Source organism: Quercus lobata, chromosome 4 (assembly GCF_001633185.2).
Source record: "Quercus lobata isolate SW786 chromosome 4, ValleyOak3.0 Primary Assembly, whole genome shotgun sequence".
NCBI lineage: Eukaryota > Viridiplantae > Streptophyta > Magnoliopsida > Fagales > Fagaceae > Quercus > Quercus lobata.
Genome location: NC_044907.1, coordinates 33,996,668 through 34,017,496, shown reverse-complemented (window position 1 = coordinate 34,017,496; position 20,829 = coordinate 33,996,668). Strand labels below are relative to the sequence as shown.

General features: G+C 35.8%; 1 protein-coding gene across 1 annotated transcript; it reads right to left on the bottom strand.

The window, feature by feature from the left end:
• Nucleotides 1-17,484: 17,484 nt before the first annotated feature.
• LOC115985082 lies at nucleotides 17,485-19,220 on the bottom strand. The gene is made up of 2 exons (XM_031108053.1): nucleotides 18,903-19,220; nucleotides 17,485-18,822 (listed from the first exon to the last, which is right to left on the bottom strand). The coding sequence occupies exons 1-2, from the start codon at nucleotides 19,218-19,220 to the stop codon at nucleotides 17,485-17,487; spliced, it is 1,656 nt and encodes a 551-aa protein (XP_030963913.1).
• Nucleotides 19,221-20,829: the final 1,609 nt, after the last annotated feature.

The window sequence follows — 20,829 nt, the reverse complement described above, 5'->3', positions numbered from 1 at the left end:
ACTAAAATACACGTAAGATAATAACAAGTTAGATTTTGAGTTGATTATTCATTAAGATTTTAAAAATACTTAAACTAAATTAAAACACTATATCTATAAAAAAAAAAAAAAAAAAAAAAAAAAAAAAAAAAAACACTATAAAATCTTCACCCAGTTTTCACTGCCAACATCCCTTCAACCTTTTGCTCTCTAGTGACTGCCCACCCACTTGTCTATTGCTTTCTATGCAACCAAAACTTTTTTGCTTGGAGAATACATATACATATACAAGTAAGCTATTTACATCGAAACTCATATCTATCTTTCTTTCATTCTTATTGTTATTTAAGGTTTTTTAAAACTCATGGATTCTTCTTCAATTTCATGATAAAGTTTTGATCTGTTGGGTATTCTGTGCAGGGGAGACATGCTCTTTTTTTTTTTTTTTTGCTTGGAGTGTAGGTGCTGCACTCTTTAAGTACGAAGAAGAAAGTCTTTGCCAAGGCAACTATTCATTGGCTTGCCATCATTGCAAAGGAGTAAGAATAGCAAGTGGGTTTGTGTACTGATAGAATTTGAATGGCAAGGAGAAGGCTTGGTGCCACTGGAAGAGAGAAGGCACTACCTAAAGGGAGAAGGCGCTGCTGGAAGGGAGAAGGTGTTGCCGTCTTCACGGTTGGAGATTTTGGGTTTTAGTGAGATAGGGATTTCGAATTTTAGGGAGATACATAAATTACTCACTTATCTGTTTGTTTTTGTTTTATAAATTATATTAAGATTATGCTGACATGTAAGTTCAGGTGGTAGTCAATGTGGCAATAAACTAATTTTTTATTTTGACTGTTTACAATGCCAACAATTTCTATCCAAGAGATAACGGCAGGAATTAAATTAACATAGCACTAAAATGTTAGAGACCAATTAACACAATTAAAAGGTTATGGATCAAATTGAAATACAGTGTAAATATTTACCCGAAATTTTATGTTTTGAACAACTCTTTTTTCACATTTAGTTTTTTTGCTTATATTTCAAATTTCAATATTTTTTTTCTTCATTTGAGGCATCCAAATGGCCTAACAAATATAGAATTCTTTTCTATAAAGCGTTTATTTTTTGATTGAAAGTATTTTTTTTTTATATAATTATTTGGAATTATAAGAAATATTAATAATATTTTGTGCAAGTCAAACAATAGAAAAAAAAAAAAAATTGGCTCATTTTTAAGTTCACAACTAATCACTAGAAAAAACTTATTTGGGAGAAAACATTTTCAGTTCAAATAAATGGATTGAGAGTTATCCTACCATATAAGGGATATTTAATATGTGAATGACCTAAACAAAATGCTAAAATTTTCACTAATTTTCATTATAAAAATGTACAAAATAACATAACAATGAATATGATTAATGTAACATTAAAATTATAATATATATATATATATATATATATATAGAGAGAGAGAGAGAGAGAGAGAGAGAGAGAGAGAGAGAGAGTTTAAGTTACACCTAGTGTAACTTGAAGCAATGTTATACCACCCAATATTTTTTAATTAAATTTGAATTTTGATAAATCTACTGCTGGATTACATTATCTTCGTATATTCTCTATACTTACAAAATTTAAAGATGATAAAAGATCAATAGCTATGTCATCAATCAATTGTTTAAAATCAAGTTTTTGTAGTATAAAATAATGTATAAAAAATGAGTTTATGAATCAAATAGTAAATTATATCTAATTGGCATGCATATTAAGAACATATTGAACATATAATTCGACGGTTGGATTTTCAAAATATGAAATCAATAACAAGTTATTGAGTGTTGTAACATTGCTTAGAGTTACATCAAGTATAACTTGAACTCAACCCTATGTGTGTGTATATATATATATATATATATATATAGTATTTAAAAGTGGCCGGACACATTATTTTGTAAGAGTTCTACAATAAGATTCAGTCAAAAGAGTTCTACAATAAGATTTGTAATATGCTAAACATCAATGTCGAACCTAGAATTTTAACTCGGGGATAATATAAAAAGAAAAACATATTGAAAGGAAAATATAACTGTACTATAACAACCAAATTAATGAACTAAAAATTTAATTATTGTATGAATTGCAATGTACTTGTAAACTATAGTTTAGATTAGACTTAATTTTTTTGTAATCTTTAACAAGATTTAAAATATCCACCTCGATACTGGTTTATTTAAAAATTTATTGAGGTTCATTATAATTCATTAGGTTCATGTTTCTCCACAATCTCAAATAAATATAAGTATATTATATATTTGATATAATTAAATATAAATGTTGGGTTGTAGATTGTCCCTAGTTAATTAATTCCATTACTCAAGTTGATTAATTAGGTCAAATTACATGCAATATTGTGTAGGCACCAACAAATTACAATTCTAATCTTGAGTGTAGCGGAAATTAAATTTGACACAGTAACTTGTCGACTAATGGGGAAAACCTTCACAAGGCAAAAACCTTATTGGGTAAATTTTAGGTTATCACTCCCCAGAATTCACTGATAAAAAATTAAGTGATTAAAAGTACAAGAAATCTTCCCTTCCTGGCTTATCCCAAAGTACCTACCTACAGTAGAATCCTTACACTAATCACCAATTAGACTTGATCTTGTAGAGACTTCTTTAATTGCGTAAATCTCGAATTTGTGACTTACTCCTAACAACTTGAATCTTATTGTTGGATGCAAAGTTCTTCACTACACACTGGTAGAGGGGAAAGCAACTTTGTTACAAAACTCTAAGGCGCATAAGAACGCAGTAACATCATAAGAAGTATGTAGATTCTTGGTGTAAGATGACAGCTATAGAATAAAGTTTTTTATAATCTAGTAGGTTAGAGAACGAATCCCTAGAAAAGCCAAGTTATCATGGCCCGAAAATCATATTTGAGAATTCTGGATCTTCGAAACTCGATAGATCAAAAGGTATCAAGTCTCATTAATTCTCGATAGATGCAGGTATCGAGCCAGATGTCAAGCCACCAGTTTTTAGCTTTTCTACACTTGTTTCTTTGTGCAGTCTTCATACCTTCAATATTACCACTTGAAAAACCTTTTGAGGTACTTCAAAATATTCTTGAATCCACTTAGATCTACTCAAATACATATAAAACCCATTTTTTCAAAGAATATGCCCACTACAATATAAATATCACCCTAACAATAAACATAAATTATCTATATATAATCATTAGCATATTTTAACTTAAAACTTAAAAGTTTCATTAAATTATAGTAAATTCAAACAATATCACTTGAACAAATAAAGAGTAAATTGAGACAATAAATTAATGTATAATAAATTTAAGCAATACCACTTGGATACGTAAAGACTGCATTGAGAAAAGCAAATTAATGTATATAAAGTTGTGTTTTACAACTATGTTTTTTGTTGGTTTTAATTCCATGTCAAATTTGATTGTAACTATGTTCAATCATTTCCCTATATTTTTGTGAGATTTAATGTAAGGGTTGTGTGTGAGAGTTTGGTGAAACGACTAGCTTGCGAGTGCCAACCCGCAAAACAGGCCACATGAGAAGCACATGTTGGAATTTGAAGAGTTTTTGACAAGTTGGATTTTGCGAGTCATTTGCAACTCAGGCCAAGTCATGAGAGACTCGAAAAAATTCTCTGTCTGATTATTTTGAGTGTGCCTTTTCTCATACCTTTACCAACACTATATAAACACTCATTACCCATGAAATTGTAAGAAGAATACGGAGTCTTTACAAGAAACGTTTGAGAGAGAAACCCTAGCCAAACACTTGAGAGTTAGATATTGTTTACCCACAATCCTCTACATCATTTCTAGTTTCCATTACTCCTACCTCTCCATCTACACATCCTTGAGAGGTTCTTAGCTCAAACACTTACCTCAGCCATTCTAAGTGTTGAGAGAAGTTTTGGTACCTATGGGAAGCATTGGAAAAAGCCATTGAGTGGTAGATGTAATCAGGCGGAATTGCAGGATCTAGATAACTAGTAAAGACAAGACTCCAAGAAGTCCGTTGGTAGCTGGAGCTTGGAGGGCTCAAGCACATTGGGTAGATTAGGCTTGGAGGGTCTTTTTGATGTTCGTGTACTCCAACTTATTCACTAGTGGATCGATTTTGGCTTAGAGACTGTAGAGAGGTTTTTCGCTAAGTACTTCGGTTTTCTCTTCGATAACACATATCGGTGTTATCTTGTATTTGCATCTTTCTCCCCTATTCATTAAGATTTACATTTATGGCCTATTGTACTTGCTTATGCATAAGAGTAGTGTTTCGGTTTATTGGGTATCTTTTACTCTTGTTCCGCACTTAGTTAAGTTAGAGTAAAAGCAACTAAGCTGTAATTTAAAATTGAGGGTCTAAACAAGCATTAGTGTTTCTACACTAATTCAGCTTTCAATTGGTATCAAAGCGGGTACAGTTTTTGGATTTCGCTATCCTTGTGTGATCCTATACCCCATTTGAGATGGATAGATCTCAATCCCTCAACGCACCTCCTTTCTTTGATGGGAGTAACTATGCGTTTTGGAAAGTATGTATGTGTGTTTTTCTATGTGCTATCGATGAGATCGTTTGGGATTTCGTTGAGAATGGTTAGGTGAAACCAACAACACCCAAGGCCGAGTGGGACAAGGCTGCCCTTGCTTTGGTAATTGCCAATAGCAAAGCTATTAATGCAATTTTCTATGGTGTTTTAAATGATGAATTTCACAGGATCTGTCATGTGGAGATTGCTAAAGAGGCGTGGAGAATTCTCGAGACTACCTATGAGGGAACCAAAGAGGTCAAGGACACCAAATTGCAAATGCTCACTATTTAGTTTGAGGAAGTGAAGATGAGAGAAGACAAGTCGTTTGACTCATTCTATGGTAGACTCAATGAGATTGTCATTGCCAAGCTCAATCTTGGAGAAAAGATTGAGGATGCCAAAGTTGTAAGGAAAGTCTTAAGATCCTTGCCCGGAAGCTTCGAAGCCAAAGTCACCTCCATTGAGGAGAGTAAAGACTTGGATGAGATCAAGATCCAAGAGCTTGTCAGTTCTCTTCAAATTTATAAGCTCGGCTTGCCCTCTCACAAGTCTAGCAAATGACTTGCTCTCAAAATTATAAATGAGAGAACCAATGATGTCTCAGATAAGGATGATGTTGAGAAAGAGGTGGCTTATCTTGTAAAGATGAAGAACAATAGAAAGTTATTTGGCAAAGGAAAATTCTCATCCTTTAAGAATGACAAGAAAGACTTCAAAAAGAACGATGTAAGAGAGTTATCACCACCCCAAGGGATTGTTTGCTATGAATGCAATGGACATGGGCATTTGAAGGAGTGGTGTCTAAACTATTTGAGAGGAAAGGGTAAGGTGCTAACAACTATCCTTAGTGATTTAGAGAGCTCACATTCAGATTCTGAAGAAGGTTGTGATGATGGTAACTACTTTGCGTCTATGACAATTACCTTGGTTAATTCCAAAGATGAATTGAGTGAATTGGTTGAGGAACTTGGTGTACACTTCAATGTTGAAGAAGATGAAGTTTTGGATGATGAGGAAGTGTACCTTAATGAAGGTGATAAGAAACTTCAAGATGTTTATTAAGCATTGCTTGAGGATTGTGGAAAGTATGCTAAAGTTGCTAAGAGTGCGGTCAAGAAAATGAAGAGAATTGAAAAAGACCATAAATCCACTCTTGCACAACTCAAGGATGCCAAATGCGAAGTTGAAGACTTGAAGGAGGAGCTGCTAAAGGCTTACTCAAAGATTAAGTTTCTCGAACTTGAAGTGATTCAAGCTAATGTTAAAGTGGAGCTCATCACAACCAAGAAGCTTGATAATGTTCTTTCATCTCAAAAGCCTTTCTCAGACAAAACCGAACTAGGCTACACCGGTGAAGGAAGTTCGAGTGCAGAACTAAGAAGGGAGATGAAGTTCATATCGGTAAAGGATGTCGAAAAGCCCAAGATTGAGATCCCTATTGTTGAGAAGAAGGACATTGAGCCAAAATCAAAGGCAAAAGGAAAGTTACTGCCTAAGAGTCAAAGGGGACCTCAAGTGAAGCATTTTTGTCCCCATTGTGGCATTTGAGGGCACACAAGACCAAATTGCTTCTAGCTTCAAGCTCTCAAAAGGGCTTATTCTCTGCATGCTCAAGGAAATGAAAGAAGAATGCCAAGAGGAAACCAAGCTAAGGGAGAAAATGATGGTCAACTCATTGGAGATGTCATGGAAATGCTTAAGAACGTCTCATCATGCCTACTAGCTTCACCCCAAGATTTGAGAGTTATGTCGGTCGTAACCCTCCATCTAAGGATCTCACCCAAAGCACCCATACAATGTGGGTGAAGAAGGATACTCGTGCATAATTCATCCACTATGCCCATACATTAATACTTTCAATGTCTTAGGGTCATAGTATCATGCATTATGCCATATGCACTCTTCTTACTTCAATGCTTCTTCCCTAGAATGTTTCTTTTAATTTTTTTTTTTGTTTAATAGGTCGTTTTGTTTGTTGATTGTACTTTATTGCTTTTGTTTTGAGTGAGAAAAAGTCCAAAAACTCATAAAAAGTAAAAAATTTCAAAATGTTTGATCACTTGTGTTGTGTCATACCACATGTGAGTTGACCTAGTACCTCCGTACTAATGGTGTAATGTATTTACAAGCTTAGCTTGTTATGTATGAACATATTAAATGCGAGTGAAATCTAGAAATCTGTGTCTGATTGTTGTAAATAGATCAAGCTTGTCATGAATGTCTAGTCAATAGTCTTGATTGATCTTGATACATGTGTAGACTTGATCCTATATATCTCCTCACATTTACTTTTATGTCAAAAAGCTCTTCAATCATCAATCTCTTAAAGGAGAAAGAGCTGAAAAAAAAAGGCCTTGCTTCGAAAGGTAGTTAGACTAGGAAAATGTGGAGCAAAAATGTATTCAAATTGTATGATGCCAAAGCCAATGGCTTATTCCTAAAAGAAATATAAAAAATTTCATGGCATCGTTACTCAAAAAATTGAGTTGTATTGATCAAAAAGTATGAAAAAATGGAAGCCAAATGAAAAGCTTTCAATCATTGTAAACACTTTGGTGAGGAGTCATATATGTTCATTTCTACTAGTGAGATAGGTCACTTGACTTCGTGCTATTTGTGTATGACTTGATTAAATTGCTCATTGAAGTTTCATACTAGACTGTGGACTAATTCATACTTGATACCCACATACAACACACAAGTCTAATGTTCAATGAATATTTACTTCATTTGTATGATTGTACGTGTTTAAATGTGATGTGTGTATGCTTAATTACTTGATGATCAAACCCACAAAGATTTTAGTATTTTATTTGTTTTTGGAAGTGATTTTTATCACTTTGATGTTGAAATTTTTTCTCAAATTGTCAAATTCTTTGGGTTGAAAAACTGTGTTTGGCCATTTTGAGACTGCTTTTGCAAGTAGTTCCAAGTCATGAGATTTTTAAGGAATTCCAATATCTTAAAAATTTTAGGTAGAGAATTTCGCGGCTCCTTCGCGAGTAGTTTGCGACTCAGACTTGACATGCGAAATTTTGCCCTATACATCTGCACATTTTGCGAGTAGACTCGTGATTGGTTCACAAGTCACTGACTTGTGAAATGCAAAAAAAAAAAAAAAAAGAAGACAGTTTTAAAGGGCTCGAAAAATTAGTTTTCAAAAACATTGTCTTTTTGCACTCCGCGACTTCCACCCTCCAAAACTCAAATTTTTCTACAAAACTCAACCTCTCTTGCTTGGATTTCATTTCTAAGACTTCTCTAACCTTTTTCGTCTTTTAATTCCTTGTTTTTGTCTTAGATTACTTAAAAATTATGGTTGGGGTTTATTTTTGTGTTGGGTTGGGAAATCTTAATTTCTTGCAAATTTTTTCAATTTTGTTGATTGGGATTAGTCCCATTTTGTTTGTTGATGTTTATGTTGGCCCCATGTGGCATTTTGAACATGTATTTTAGGCATATTTTATAATGTTCATGCATTTTTCATCATATATGTTTAGTTCATGCATGCTAAGTGTTTGATAAAATGCTCCTTATGTAGACACAAGGGGTTGGAGTCGCTACCTAGTTTTTGCAATGGTCTAGAAACCATATATATATGTCCTCTTGAGGAAGGACCTTTTGATCTTACTACCAGAGTATGGATTCAGAGTTTAGGTATGCTCTTGTGAAGGTCTTAGGCACCCAAGATCGCCCAACCCTAAGGTTGGACTCCTATCATGGTGTCTTATGTCTTAACCCTATTAAAAACTAATTCAACACTTTTATTCTAAACTCACACACACACACACCAATAATGCATCTAACATACAACATGGAATTTTTATCCCTAAACAAGCATACTTATCTATCCATAAAGCAAAAGAGAGCCAAACACACACATATCCAAACCCTAGCATGTTACCATCCTATATATCATCCACCTAACATTCATCTAGCTTCATATCATATACCTCATCCAAGGCCACAACATGTAGACATCAAAGGATCACATTGGGAACATGAAGATCATTAAGAACATGTTGTTCGACCAAACACATCCATGCTCATCATCAAACCATGTTATTAAACAATATGCATGTATATGTGAATGCATGACTTACCTTTACTTACCTCATTGCATCGTAGCACCTATGGGATCAATGGTTGGATATGTGAATGAATGACATGGTATTAAAACTAAAGAAAAAAGGATAAACCCTAATCCAGTATACAATGACAACCAAAAAAAGGTTTAAAAATGTATAAGCATGTGAGAAGCATTAGAAAGAGTCCAAAAAATGTGAAACAAACAAACCAAACAACATAAGAAATCTAGATTAGGGTTTTTGGGTAAGTGCTTGTGTGCGCGGCCAGAGGCCAGCGTACGCAGGATTTAACTTGCATATGCATGCTCATGGTATGCGTGCGTGGGACTTGTTCAAAACCCTAACCTAGAAACGAACTAAGCAGAAAATAGAGCATGACCTAAAACCCTAATTCTAACAAACAAACATGCATTTTTAGCATACAAAAACTTAAACCTAACCTAGAAAAGCATATTAAAACATATTCTAACAAACAAACGAAGCAAGTAGTAAGATTTAAAGGGGCATAAAATAAAAGGAAGGAAAAAGAAAAAAAGTTTAAAAGAATACCTTACACAAAGCTTTCCAAGCTTGATTTTGACTGTTCCCCTCAGTTAAGTTTATTCACAAACTAATAAGAAAGTGATTAGCAATGTTAAACTAAGAGGATTGGGGCCAGAAAATGTCCTAATAAAATAAAATTGACTTGCGGGTGTTTTGTGAAAAATTCCCTTTTTGATTCACTATTTTTTAGTGAATCTTAGGTTTTTCCCCGTGGGATTTCTGTGTGTTTTGAAAATGTACCATGTAAGGCTTTATATAGTGAAAAAAAGGGATTTGGAGTGGCTCCTAGATGATGTGGGACTCATTCCAAACCTCAGTCACTATTATAGAAAACTTGTCCTTCTTTTGTTTCTGAAACCCTAGTTGCATACATAGGAATGTGCTTGCAAACACATGCTTTGGCCCGTGTACACTAGTCGTTGCCCACGTACGTGGGCCGAGGGCCACTTTGGTCATTTTAATTCCAAAACTAGATTTTTGCTCATTTAAAAGGTTATTTTTTTTTTTCCATTTTAACACTCCTCAAGTTAACTTAATATTTGATTGGGCTCTAAACTGGCCTTAGGCCTTAAAGTTTGAGCATCATTGGGGAATGGGGGCCTGAGTCGTAAGGGGTATAAAATGCGATGTCTATACCTTAGGCATTTTTGTACTTTTTTGGACTTCGATGAGTACCAAACTTTGGGAATTGCCATGTTTACTTAATTGTAACATGTTTCTATCATTGCTTATGTGTTTTACACACTTTTCCCCATGATTGCTTATTCATGCTTTGGTTTTGCATTACACATGCACAGTTGGTGCACATTTAATGAAGACAACCTATCACAATTGACATGTCATGCTTTTTGTCTAATTAGACTTCTAGCATTCTTTTCATGTTTTTTGTTCTAATGTGTGCTCTTTTACTTAGTTTTTAAGAGTTGTTTACTTTTATTTGTACTAATTGTTGATACCGTATTTTGGCTGCCTTCGATTTGCGTGTCGGACCCCGATAATCCAAAAATATTATTTTCTCTCCATGGGGCCATGAGGACATCCATAATGATGTGGCATAACCTGTTTGGATGCCGGGGCACCCGAAGTGCCTTGAATGTTCAAATAGTGTGTAAAATACCTATAAACGCTTAGACCCCCAATTTACAAACTAACACAAGCTTATAATCAAACAATGTATGTGCAGAATATGATAATAAACTAAATCAAAATTGGTAAAACAATCTAAACCAAAATTAATCACAACCACAGCAGTAATTAAAAGACAAAGATTTGTTGACATCCTATTTTGCAACTCGTATTTAACCTCACATGGAGGGTAAAAGGGTAATTTCACATTGGAAATATGCATCTTGATTCTGGTCATTAGATCTTTAATCTCATTTCACCAAAATGATCTTGATGTTGTAATGATTAAATCGACTGGTCATGAGCCCTAATCGAACAATTATATTGAAAGTTATCATCAAATCAAGTTTTAATGGTTGAGATGCACTATCACAAATTGAGTCTGACTATATGTGATTATGAACAATTGATTTCAATTGGTTATAAGTATAATCAATTTGAGATCAATGATGTGTCATAATTTGATTAGTTAGGACTATATTTTATGGTAGGGTTGTACACACCTAATTAACTAGATAGTTAAACATTAATTATTCAATGAGTAATTTGTGCAATTATCTTTTAATTAAAGTAAATTTGGAACCAATTAAGTCTGAAATGGGAGTGATTGGAGCCATTTAATGTTAATTGGAAACTAATTTGGGACCTATTAATGTTAATTGTGCTGAAACCATTTTCTAACAAATGACTTCTACTTACCATTTGATTTATATCTCTCATAATATTTTGAATCTGTGAATGAGGTTAATTTTTCCAGAAACTAGACATCTGGGGCTTCAATTTGAGCATAAGAACGAGACCATTCCGATCAGAATTAAGGTAGATATGATTTTTCAAAGTTGGCTCTACAAGCTGTTACAGCAGCTACGGGAAAACCGAACTTTACTTACTTTTCACTCTCATCAATCTCCACATTTAATGCACCAGATTTCCCCAAAAGCTAAAATGAGGTTCTAGATTCATGATTAAAGAAACCCTCATTAAATGGCCTTCCATTCATATTTCCTCTACCACTACTATATAAACCTCCTCTCTCCTTTATTTCAGAGCACACAAAAAAAATCCCCCTCTCTTCTCTTCTCTTGAATTCTAGTGAAGTTGAGTAGTCTTGTCATATCTTGGTCTTCTTGAGACTCAAGGTATTGAGTGAGACTCACTCTTCCTCTCCTAGCTCTTCTTTTCCTCCACCCTTAGGACCTCCATCAAGAGTCCCCTCCTCCATTATATGGATCTTGCATGAAGGTATAATCCTCTTCCCTAACTATTTGTTTATATTGCCATGATGAGAATTTAAGATTAAAGCATGATAATTCCCTTGAATATGTTTGAATGTTCTTAATTGTTCTTATGTGTTCTTTACATGTTCTTAGTTGTTCATCACATGTTCATGCATATCACTAGATTTAATCTTAAATTCACATCAAAAATATGAAAAACATGTTTGTTTAGTAATTCTTTCAAATCCTTGAATCTAGGTTATCACTATCCACACACATTCACTAGAGTTTATTTTTCAATCCAAATGCCATGCTTAATAAATTGAATTAGAGTTTATCACATGCATACACATTAAATTCAACATACAAATTGATTGACATATTGGATGATGTGATATGAATGTTGACCACCATAGTCTAGAAGACCGATTTCACCGGACAACACCGAGCAAGGTGGGTGCCTAACACCTTCCCATCTTGTAACATAGCCTCCGAGCTTAGATCAAGGGCTAGTAGATCAAATGCTTATCCATGTAATTTTTTATTTTTAGATTGTAACTAGGAAATAAAGCCATGTACTTTATCTTAGATTGTATCTAGGACCAAATTCATGTAATTTTCTTATGATCAGTGTAAATTCAATTTCAAATTAATAAAATGAGAAATTTTTCATTCATGGTTTTCTTATTTTTTTAATAATTAAATAAGTGGAGACTCTATTATGAAACCCTTAATCTAAAGGGAAAAATATAACTAGTCGAACCTCCATTTTGAGAGGCAATAACTTGACTCCACCCATTCACGTGGGTTTGGCCCAACATCCTATAAAACGGGCTGGGGGCGCGGTCTCTCACAAGATTAAGGGAAGAGAGATGCAAATACAAAGACAACACAACGATGTGTTATCGAAGAGGAAACTGAAATCCTCGGCGTAAAACCTCTTCCCTGCTCTCCAAGCGGTCATTAATTCACTAGAGAATAAAGTTGGGATACATGAATAGCAGAAGGCCCTCCAAGCCTAATCTACCTAGTGCACCTAAGCCCTCCAAGCTTTTTGCTCCAACAAGGTTACGTCGAACCTTGTCTTCTCTAGCTCACCGGATCCCGCAATAGCCCATTGCATTAACCAAAATGAATTGGTCCCTTCTTAACTGCTTCCCAAGCACCAAAAAGCCTTCTCACAGATATAGGTATGGTGAGATAAGGATTTGGCTAATGTACCTCCCAAGGATGTATCAATGGAGAGGGTGAGAGTAGAGGAATTTGGAGAATCAAAAAATGAAGATTGTGGATGAGTCAATCTTGTTTTTCTCTAGGCTTTCTCTCTCAAATTTCTCTCTGGAAGCTCTTTACATTTCATGGGTATAAGGGTATTTATAGTAGGGTGTGATGGAATGCGAAGAGTCAATTTCAACCAAACTGGGTGTTTTGGTGACTCGGGCTTGCGACTGGAACGAGTCGCGAGCTAACTGCCTTGCCAGATTAGAGGTTTTGTTTTGTAGTGCAACAGCTGGCGTGACCCTTTAACTCCCCTGCATGCTTCACATGTGTGCCACTTCTAGCGACTTGCCAATCGCGAGCCAGTCGTGAGATCTAGTCGCAAGGCTCTTCTTGATTGCACACTTTTGAGTTTTTCTTCACACTCTCACACACACTACCCTTATATGATTCCTACCTAAATACAGGGTTTCTAAATGTTGAATTACAAGAAAATTTGGCACAAAATAAAGCCAACAAAATGATTGAATAAATTCAACCTTACAATCTCCCCTTTTGGCTATTCCGTGACAAAACCCTAAAACAAACTCTAGACTTAACATGTGAGTTGAAAACAGTTGAACAAAATGCACTCACACCTAACTCTAGAATCTATGAAGCTCTTGAACCATACGTACAAGTATTTCCTGAAAACAACAACACAATACGATCATTGTAAGCAGAAAACTTGAAATGCATATGGAGCAAGCACAATGCTATCAAGCAAAAGAGTTTAAAGCAATAAAGCTTGGCTTGACCAAAAACGAACAATCACTATAAAATAGTTACCACAATGATCATTAACACAAGGAATGAACATCTGAACATGCAAGCTAATAAGTTCAATGCAAAGTATCATTTGCATATCCAACACTCAACCGATACAACAACACAAGGTAATTGCATCAAGGATATAAAATCCAACAAGGGCATAAGAGTGATGTACTTAAAGAAATGCATAACATTAACAACAAGTACTAAGCTACAAAGCATGGGTACAAAACACAGATACTGAATAACAACTGAAATAAATAAACCAAAGTACCAAAAGCTTTAAACAGTAGCACAATGTAAATACCAAGAGTTATAAAAACTATAAACACATAAGCACAAAACAAGTCAAAAGTAAAGTATGTGTATATGTATTAGTATTCTTCTTTTAAGCTCACACAACTCCTCTTTTTAATATGCATACTTCCCATTCTTGTGTTACTCTCCCCCTTGCTGTATGCTATCATCCAAACTTCAACAATGAGTTTGCTCTCCCCCTTTTTGGCACGAATAGCTAAAGGCTATCCTCTAGTTTTTGTTGAATAGCATCTAACTGTGTCTCAATGGTTGTGAGACGTATCTAAACTTGGTTGTTTGTGGAGTATAGAACTTTTTCAAATCTGGAAATATGTTGATACAAACCCTCAATCAAAGTGGTCATTTTGTCAGCTTGAGAGCTAGAAGGTAGAGGTTGAGTGCTAGTTGTCTGCAACACAGGAGGGTGAGGAGATGTAGTCTCGATATGCACAGGCATAGATGATCCATGACCGGATGAAGTGGCATGAATGAAAGATTCGCTCTTACGTGCTTTAGAGGAGTGACTCTTACTTGCTTGAAGAGATATCATGGATAATGGTCGAAAACGTGCCAATAGTGTTCCATCTGTTGGTGGATGAACAACTTCAAGAACTACGATCTTCATGAGAAGACTACAAAAAGGAAGACATGTTCGTGTTGCCGTTCGAGCTGTTGTTTTTCCAATGGTCTGAAAAATGTAGGCATAGATGTCAATCTAAACTCTGGGGATAAGATCACATAGGAATTGTGCTCGGCCAAGGTTAATGAATGTAGTGTTCGAGAGTGGATAAAGGTTGAAGAACATGATAAATTTGAGAGTCGTTAGATCAGGTGGAAACTTTGTAGTTCCAATGGACGTGCCTTTGGATGAAATCTCATGATTTGGCCCAAGAATTTGAAGAATATCTTGTACCTTAGGAAGTCTATCATCATATGGAGTGAGGTTTACGTTTGCCGGTCTATTGATTCGAAGAACCTTCGCAATGTAGTCTGGATTGATGTTGAACTCCTTTCCTCATACCCAACACTTCAACTCAACTTCGGTGTATCTAGCATTTGAATAGAACTCCTTAACCAATTCATCAATCGGGTCCTCGAAGTTCTCGAACAGATCAGCCTAATCTTTTGCTTCAAAGATCCTATGGATAAATGTTGTTCTCAAGGTATCAAATTTTACAACCCTTTCTACCACAGTAGGAGCATCTTTAAAAATGCTTGAGAAAGTCTATTAATCAAGGGGAGTCCTGAATCTCCCATTGTTAGAAGCTTGAGACGAACGTCGAGTCTGTTTTGAAACAGGGGATGATGGAACATCAGTTACAGGCTCTTTTCCTCGAGAGGAATGATGAGACATCTGCAAAATAACATACACAGCAGAGAACCAAGTGCAAAACCACAAGACACAAACTTAAACCTGATTAGATCCAAGTTAATCCATGAAAACAACACACAATGTTATTTAGAAAGACATATCACTTAAACATGGTAAATGCACCAAGTATGCAGCATTTAAGCATGTAGTTAAGCATGAGCAACACTGGTGTGTGTAGTGTGCAAAAGTGATGAGTGTGCACACACAACTAAGCACAATGAAATTTATGAAATCCACAGAAACACAAGTAACTATGAGCATGATTTGCACAACACAGTACTATCATGATATACTACTAAAAAATGAGAAGCATAGATAGAACCACTTATATCAAGCATCATATTCTCAATGTCAACAATATACATTTAACAAATGCAATCAAATATACCCAAACCATATTCGAAACACAAGTTTTTCAAAACTCAACAATAACTCAAAAATCAAGAAATCCAGGGTTATAAACATGAAATACTTTGAGAAAGATGAAAAACTCAAACCTTTTCTTGAAGTTTGAAGGAGATAAGATTATGAAAATGGTGGATTTTTTAGTGAGATGAACAGACAAGATAATGAATAGTTAAAATGAGTGAGGGAAAGACTAAAAAGTTTTTAAAAACTGTCCTTAAAATGCAAAACATGTGATTTTCATGACTGGATTGAGTCGCGAACAAGCCGCCAAAAACCCACAAGACAAAATTTTGGAAAAATTGTCTAAATGTTTTTCGCGACTGGAAGTTCCACCCGCGATTAAGTCACGATGGGAGTCGCCAAACTTTCTGAGTGACCCTTGCGATTGAACCTTCCACTCGTGAACAAGTTGCCAACATGAGTTGCGAAATTTTCAAAAACCTAGATTTTTAAAAATTTTCTAAGTCTTTTTTGCAACTGGGACTTTGACCCGCTTGAGAGTCGCGAAAACCTTTTGAGTAAGCACGGGACTTGGGGCTTGCGACTGGCTTAACCCGCGAGGCAAGTCACCAAAACAGGATTGCATTGTTTTTGAAATTTTTGAAAATTTTCGAAACAAAAATACTTTCCAAAAACAACTAAAACACTCAAAAATCTTTTGTGTTTGATCAACATATAATTGAGCATGTGCAACTTATTTAATCAAGTACAATTACACAAATGAATAAGGCATTCATTGAACATAGACATGTGTGATGTGTGTGGGTACCAAAAATGAGATAGTCCTTAGTTTGATGTGAAGCTTCAATGATCAATTCAACCAAGTCATACACAATTAGCACGAGGAAAAGTGACTAATCTCAATTATAGAAATATGCATATATGACCTCCCACATAAACTTGATTACATAATTTTGAAACTTTTCATTTGGCTTCATACACAACATATCATTTGATCTTTTTGAATCAATACATCTCTTTTTGAGATCGATGCCTAAAATTTTGATATTTCAATTTGATAAGCAAGCCTTTGACTTTTTGGGCATCATACATTTTCATAAAGGTCGCTTTCCCTTTTTCCTAGTCAAATACTAGTATGTGCGACGGCTTTTGCAGCTCATTATTTCTTTTCATTTTGAGAGTTACATTTGTTGAGCTCTTTAAGCAAAAAAAAAAAAAATAAAAGAGTGAGAAGATATATAGGCACAAGTCTATGCAAGTTTCAAGATCAACAAAACCATTGACTCATCATTCATGACAAGTTTGAAGATCTATTTACAACAGTCACATAGATGTCAAGATTTTTCCCACAATGATATGAGTGCATAAAGAACAAGCTATGCTCATAAATGCATAAAACCATTAGTACATAGGTACAAGGCAAAACATGCTTGAGACAATACACAATAATGCCGATCAATCTTTCTGGATTTTCTACTTTTTATGTGTTTTTGGATTTTTGACATAAAAGCAAGAAAAGATTGATCAAAAGACAATGTAAAAACATTTAACATAAATAGCAAACAAATAAGCAAAAACTATCAACACTTGCTGGAGAGATAGCACAAATCACACAACCAAACAAAGTCACAAAACATAGGAAGTATTAATGCATGGACATGTTATAATGCTTATGCATGAGTACCTCTCTTCACCCACACAACACTTATCTTTGGGGTGATATCCCTAGAGGATTGGGTACCATTGTTTTGACTTTCAAACCTTCTAGTGAAGCTTGTTAAACAGGTGGTGAAAGTATCAATCATCTTCATCATATCCCTCATTCCGGGATCACCTTCTTAACCTTTTGATTGCTCAGCAGTCCAATTCCCTTTGTTATGTCTTGGCCCTCTCGACCTTTAAGCTCTTGAATTCTTCAATGCTTGAAGCTTATGACAATTTGGTTTGGTGTGACCTTGAATTCCACAGTGATGGCAGAAGTGTTGGGTTCTCGGACCTCTTTGTGACTTTGGGAGTGATTTCCCTTTACCCTTAGGTTTGACCATTGATTGGTTAGGAGGCTTAGTCATAAATCGTTGGTCAGTCACATTTCTCTTCTTCTTTGACTTCACTTTCTTAGCATTCGTGGTAGCTACCATCAGTTCTTTGGCTTTCACAAACTTCATTTCCTTGGATATATTCGCAGCTGAACTGCTCTCTCTGGTGTATCCTAACCCGCTTCTATCAGAGAATGGTTTTTGATGAGCATCCAATTCATCAAGCTTCTTGGAGGAGACTTGCTCTACTTTAGCATTAGCTTGAACCACCTTAAGCTCAAGAAATTTTATCTTTGAGTAGGCTTCGATCAACTCTCCATTCAGCGTCTCCATTTCACATTTAGTCTCCTTGTATTGCACTAGAAGACTTCTATAATCTTTCTCTGCCCTCTTCATCTTTTTAATGGCTGCGTTAACCAATTTTGCATATTCACCGGTCTTCTCAAGGAGAGAATTGTAGGTCTCTTGCAGTCCCACTGTTCCTTCATCTTCCTCATCATCAGATTCCTCAACTATCCTAATTGACTCCAATTCAATGTGCTCTCCAAGCTCTTCCACAAGCGCACCCAAATCATCCGAATATTCCATAGGAGCAATGGTCATGAATGCAGAGAAGTTTCCCTCTCCATCACAGCTTTCATCTGAATCTGAATTAGAGGAGTCTGAATCACTTAGAGTAGTAGCATACACTTTGCCCTTTGCTCTCAAATAATTGGGACACTCTTTCTTAAGATGTCCATGTCCGTTGCATTCGAAGCAGGTGATTCCTTGAGAGGATTGAGAGCCCTTCTCATCTTTCCTCTTGAAATCCTTTTTCTCCTTTCCAAAATTTGGGAATTTTCCCTTCTCAGCAAACTTTCCATTCTTCTTGAACTTTAAGAACTTTCGAAAATTCTTCACAAGATATGTCACATCTTTATCGACCTCATCCTCATCCAAAGATTCGTGAGCTTCCACCCTCTCATTAATTGTCTTAAGCGCAAGGGATTTGCTCTTCCTTTTTGATGGCAATGATAGCTCATATGTTTGAAGTGAGCCAATTAGTTCTTGAACCTTAATATTATCAAAATCCTTACTCTCTTCAAAAACTGTAACTTTTGCACGGAAGCTCTCTGGCAATGATCGAAGGATTTTCCTCACTATCTTTGATTCCTCTGTTTTCTCACCCAAATTGAACTTGCCAATAACCACCTCAATCAGCTTGCCATAGAATGAGTCGAATGACTCATTTTCAGCTCTTCAAATCGAGTGGTTAGCATCTACAACTTAATATCCTTCACCTCCTTCGTGCCTTCATAGGTGGTCTCTAATATCTGCCATGCGTCCTTGGCAACTGTTACGTGAGAAATCTTGTGTAACTCATCTAGAGAAACACCAGAAAAAATAGCGTTTAGTGCTTTGCTATTTGCATTTGCTACCGCAAGAGCCGCCTTATCCCATGTGGATTTAGCGGCCTTTGGCCTAGTCCATCCTACATCTACTGCATCCCAAACACTTTCATCAATTGAACATAAGAATGCCTTCATCCGAACTTTCCAAAAGGCATAGTTGCTACCATCAAAATATGGTGGAGCATTTAGAGATTGAGATCGATCCATCTCAAATGGGGTCAAGGATCGCACTAAGGTAATTAAACTACAGCAAGTGCACTTGCTCTGATACCAATTGAATGTTCAAATAGTGTGTAAAACACCTATGAACTCTTAGACCCTCAATTTACAAATTACCAATACAAGCTTATAATCAAACAATGTATGTGCAAAATATGATAATAAGCTAAATCAGAATTGGTAAAACAATCTAAACCAAAATTAATCACAACCACAACAATAATTAAAGGGAAAATATTAAGGGAAGAGAGATGCAAACACAAAGACAACACAGCGATGTGTTATCGAAGAGGAGACCGAGGTCCTCGGCATAAAACCTCTCCGCCGCCCTCCAAGCGGTCATTAATCCACTAGAGAATAAAGTTGTGATACATGAATAGCAGAAGACCCTCCAAGCCTAATCTACCCAGTGCATTGAAGCCCTTCAAGCTTCTTGCTCCAACAGGGTTACGCCGAACCTTGTCTTCTCTAGCTTACCGGATCCCGCAATCACCCATTGCATCAACCAAAATGAATTGGTCCCTTCTTAGCTGCTTCCCAAGCACCAAAAAGCCTTCTCACATATATGGGTATGGTGAGATAAGGATTTGGCTAATGTACCTCTCAAGGATGTATCAATGGAGAGGGTGAGAGTAGAGGAATTTGGAGAATCAAAAGATGAAAATTATGGATGAGTTAATCTTATTTTTCTCTAGGGTTTCTCTCTCAAAATTCTCTCTGGAAGCTCTTAACATTTCGTGGGTATAAGGGTATTTATAGTAAGGTGTGTATGGAATGCGAAGAGTTAGTTTCAACTAAACAGGGTGTTCTGGTGACTCGGGCTCATGATTGGAATGAATTGTGCGTTTGAATCGTGAGCTAATTGCCTTGCCAGACTGGAGGTTTTGTCCTGTAATGCAACAGTTGACGTGACCCTTCAGCTCCCCTGTATGATTCACACGTGTGCCACTTCTGGCGACTTGCCAATCACGAGATCCAGTCGCGAGGCTCTTCTTGATTGCATACTCTTAAGCTTTTCTTCACATACTACCCTTACATGATTCCCACTTAAATATAGGGTTTCTAAATTCTGAATTATAAACAAATTTGACACGGAATAAAGCCAACAAAATGATTGAATAAATTCAACCTTACATGCCTTTTTTAGCTAAAAGGACTAAAATGCCCCTAGTCAACCTAGGGTTTGACCGAAGATCAAACAAGGTCAAAACCCTCACAAAAAAACACTTTTCATAGTTTTACATCAAACCTGAGCTTCTCGGAGATTTTTGGAAACTTTGACCAAGTTTGACCAAATTGACCCATAGTTGACTCCCATTGGGTCCTAAAAACCCTAATTTTGATCCGGCCGATAGAATGGATTGAAACCAATGCCATTGCGAAGATTATAAAATTTTCATTCCAATGACTATTCATGAATCAAAATTGGAGTTAGAACGGCCGAGATATCACGAAAACTGGGTTAATACACCAATTGATGCATAGCTAACTTCCCGAAGCCATAACTTTTGATTCTATCGTTCGATTTTTGAGTTCTATACCTTTTTAGAAATTGGAAGTCAAGATATTTCCAGGGGGTTTCAAGATCAACCCCATC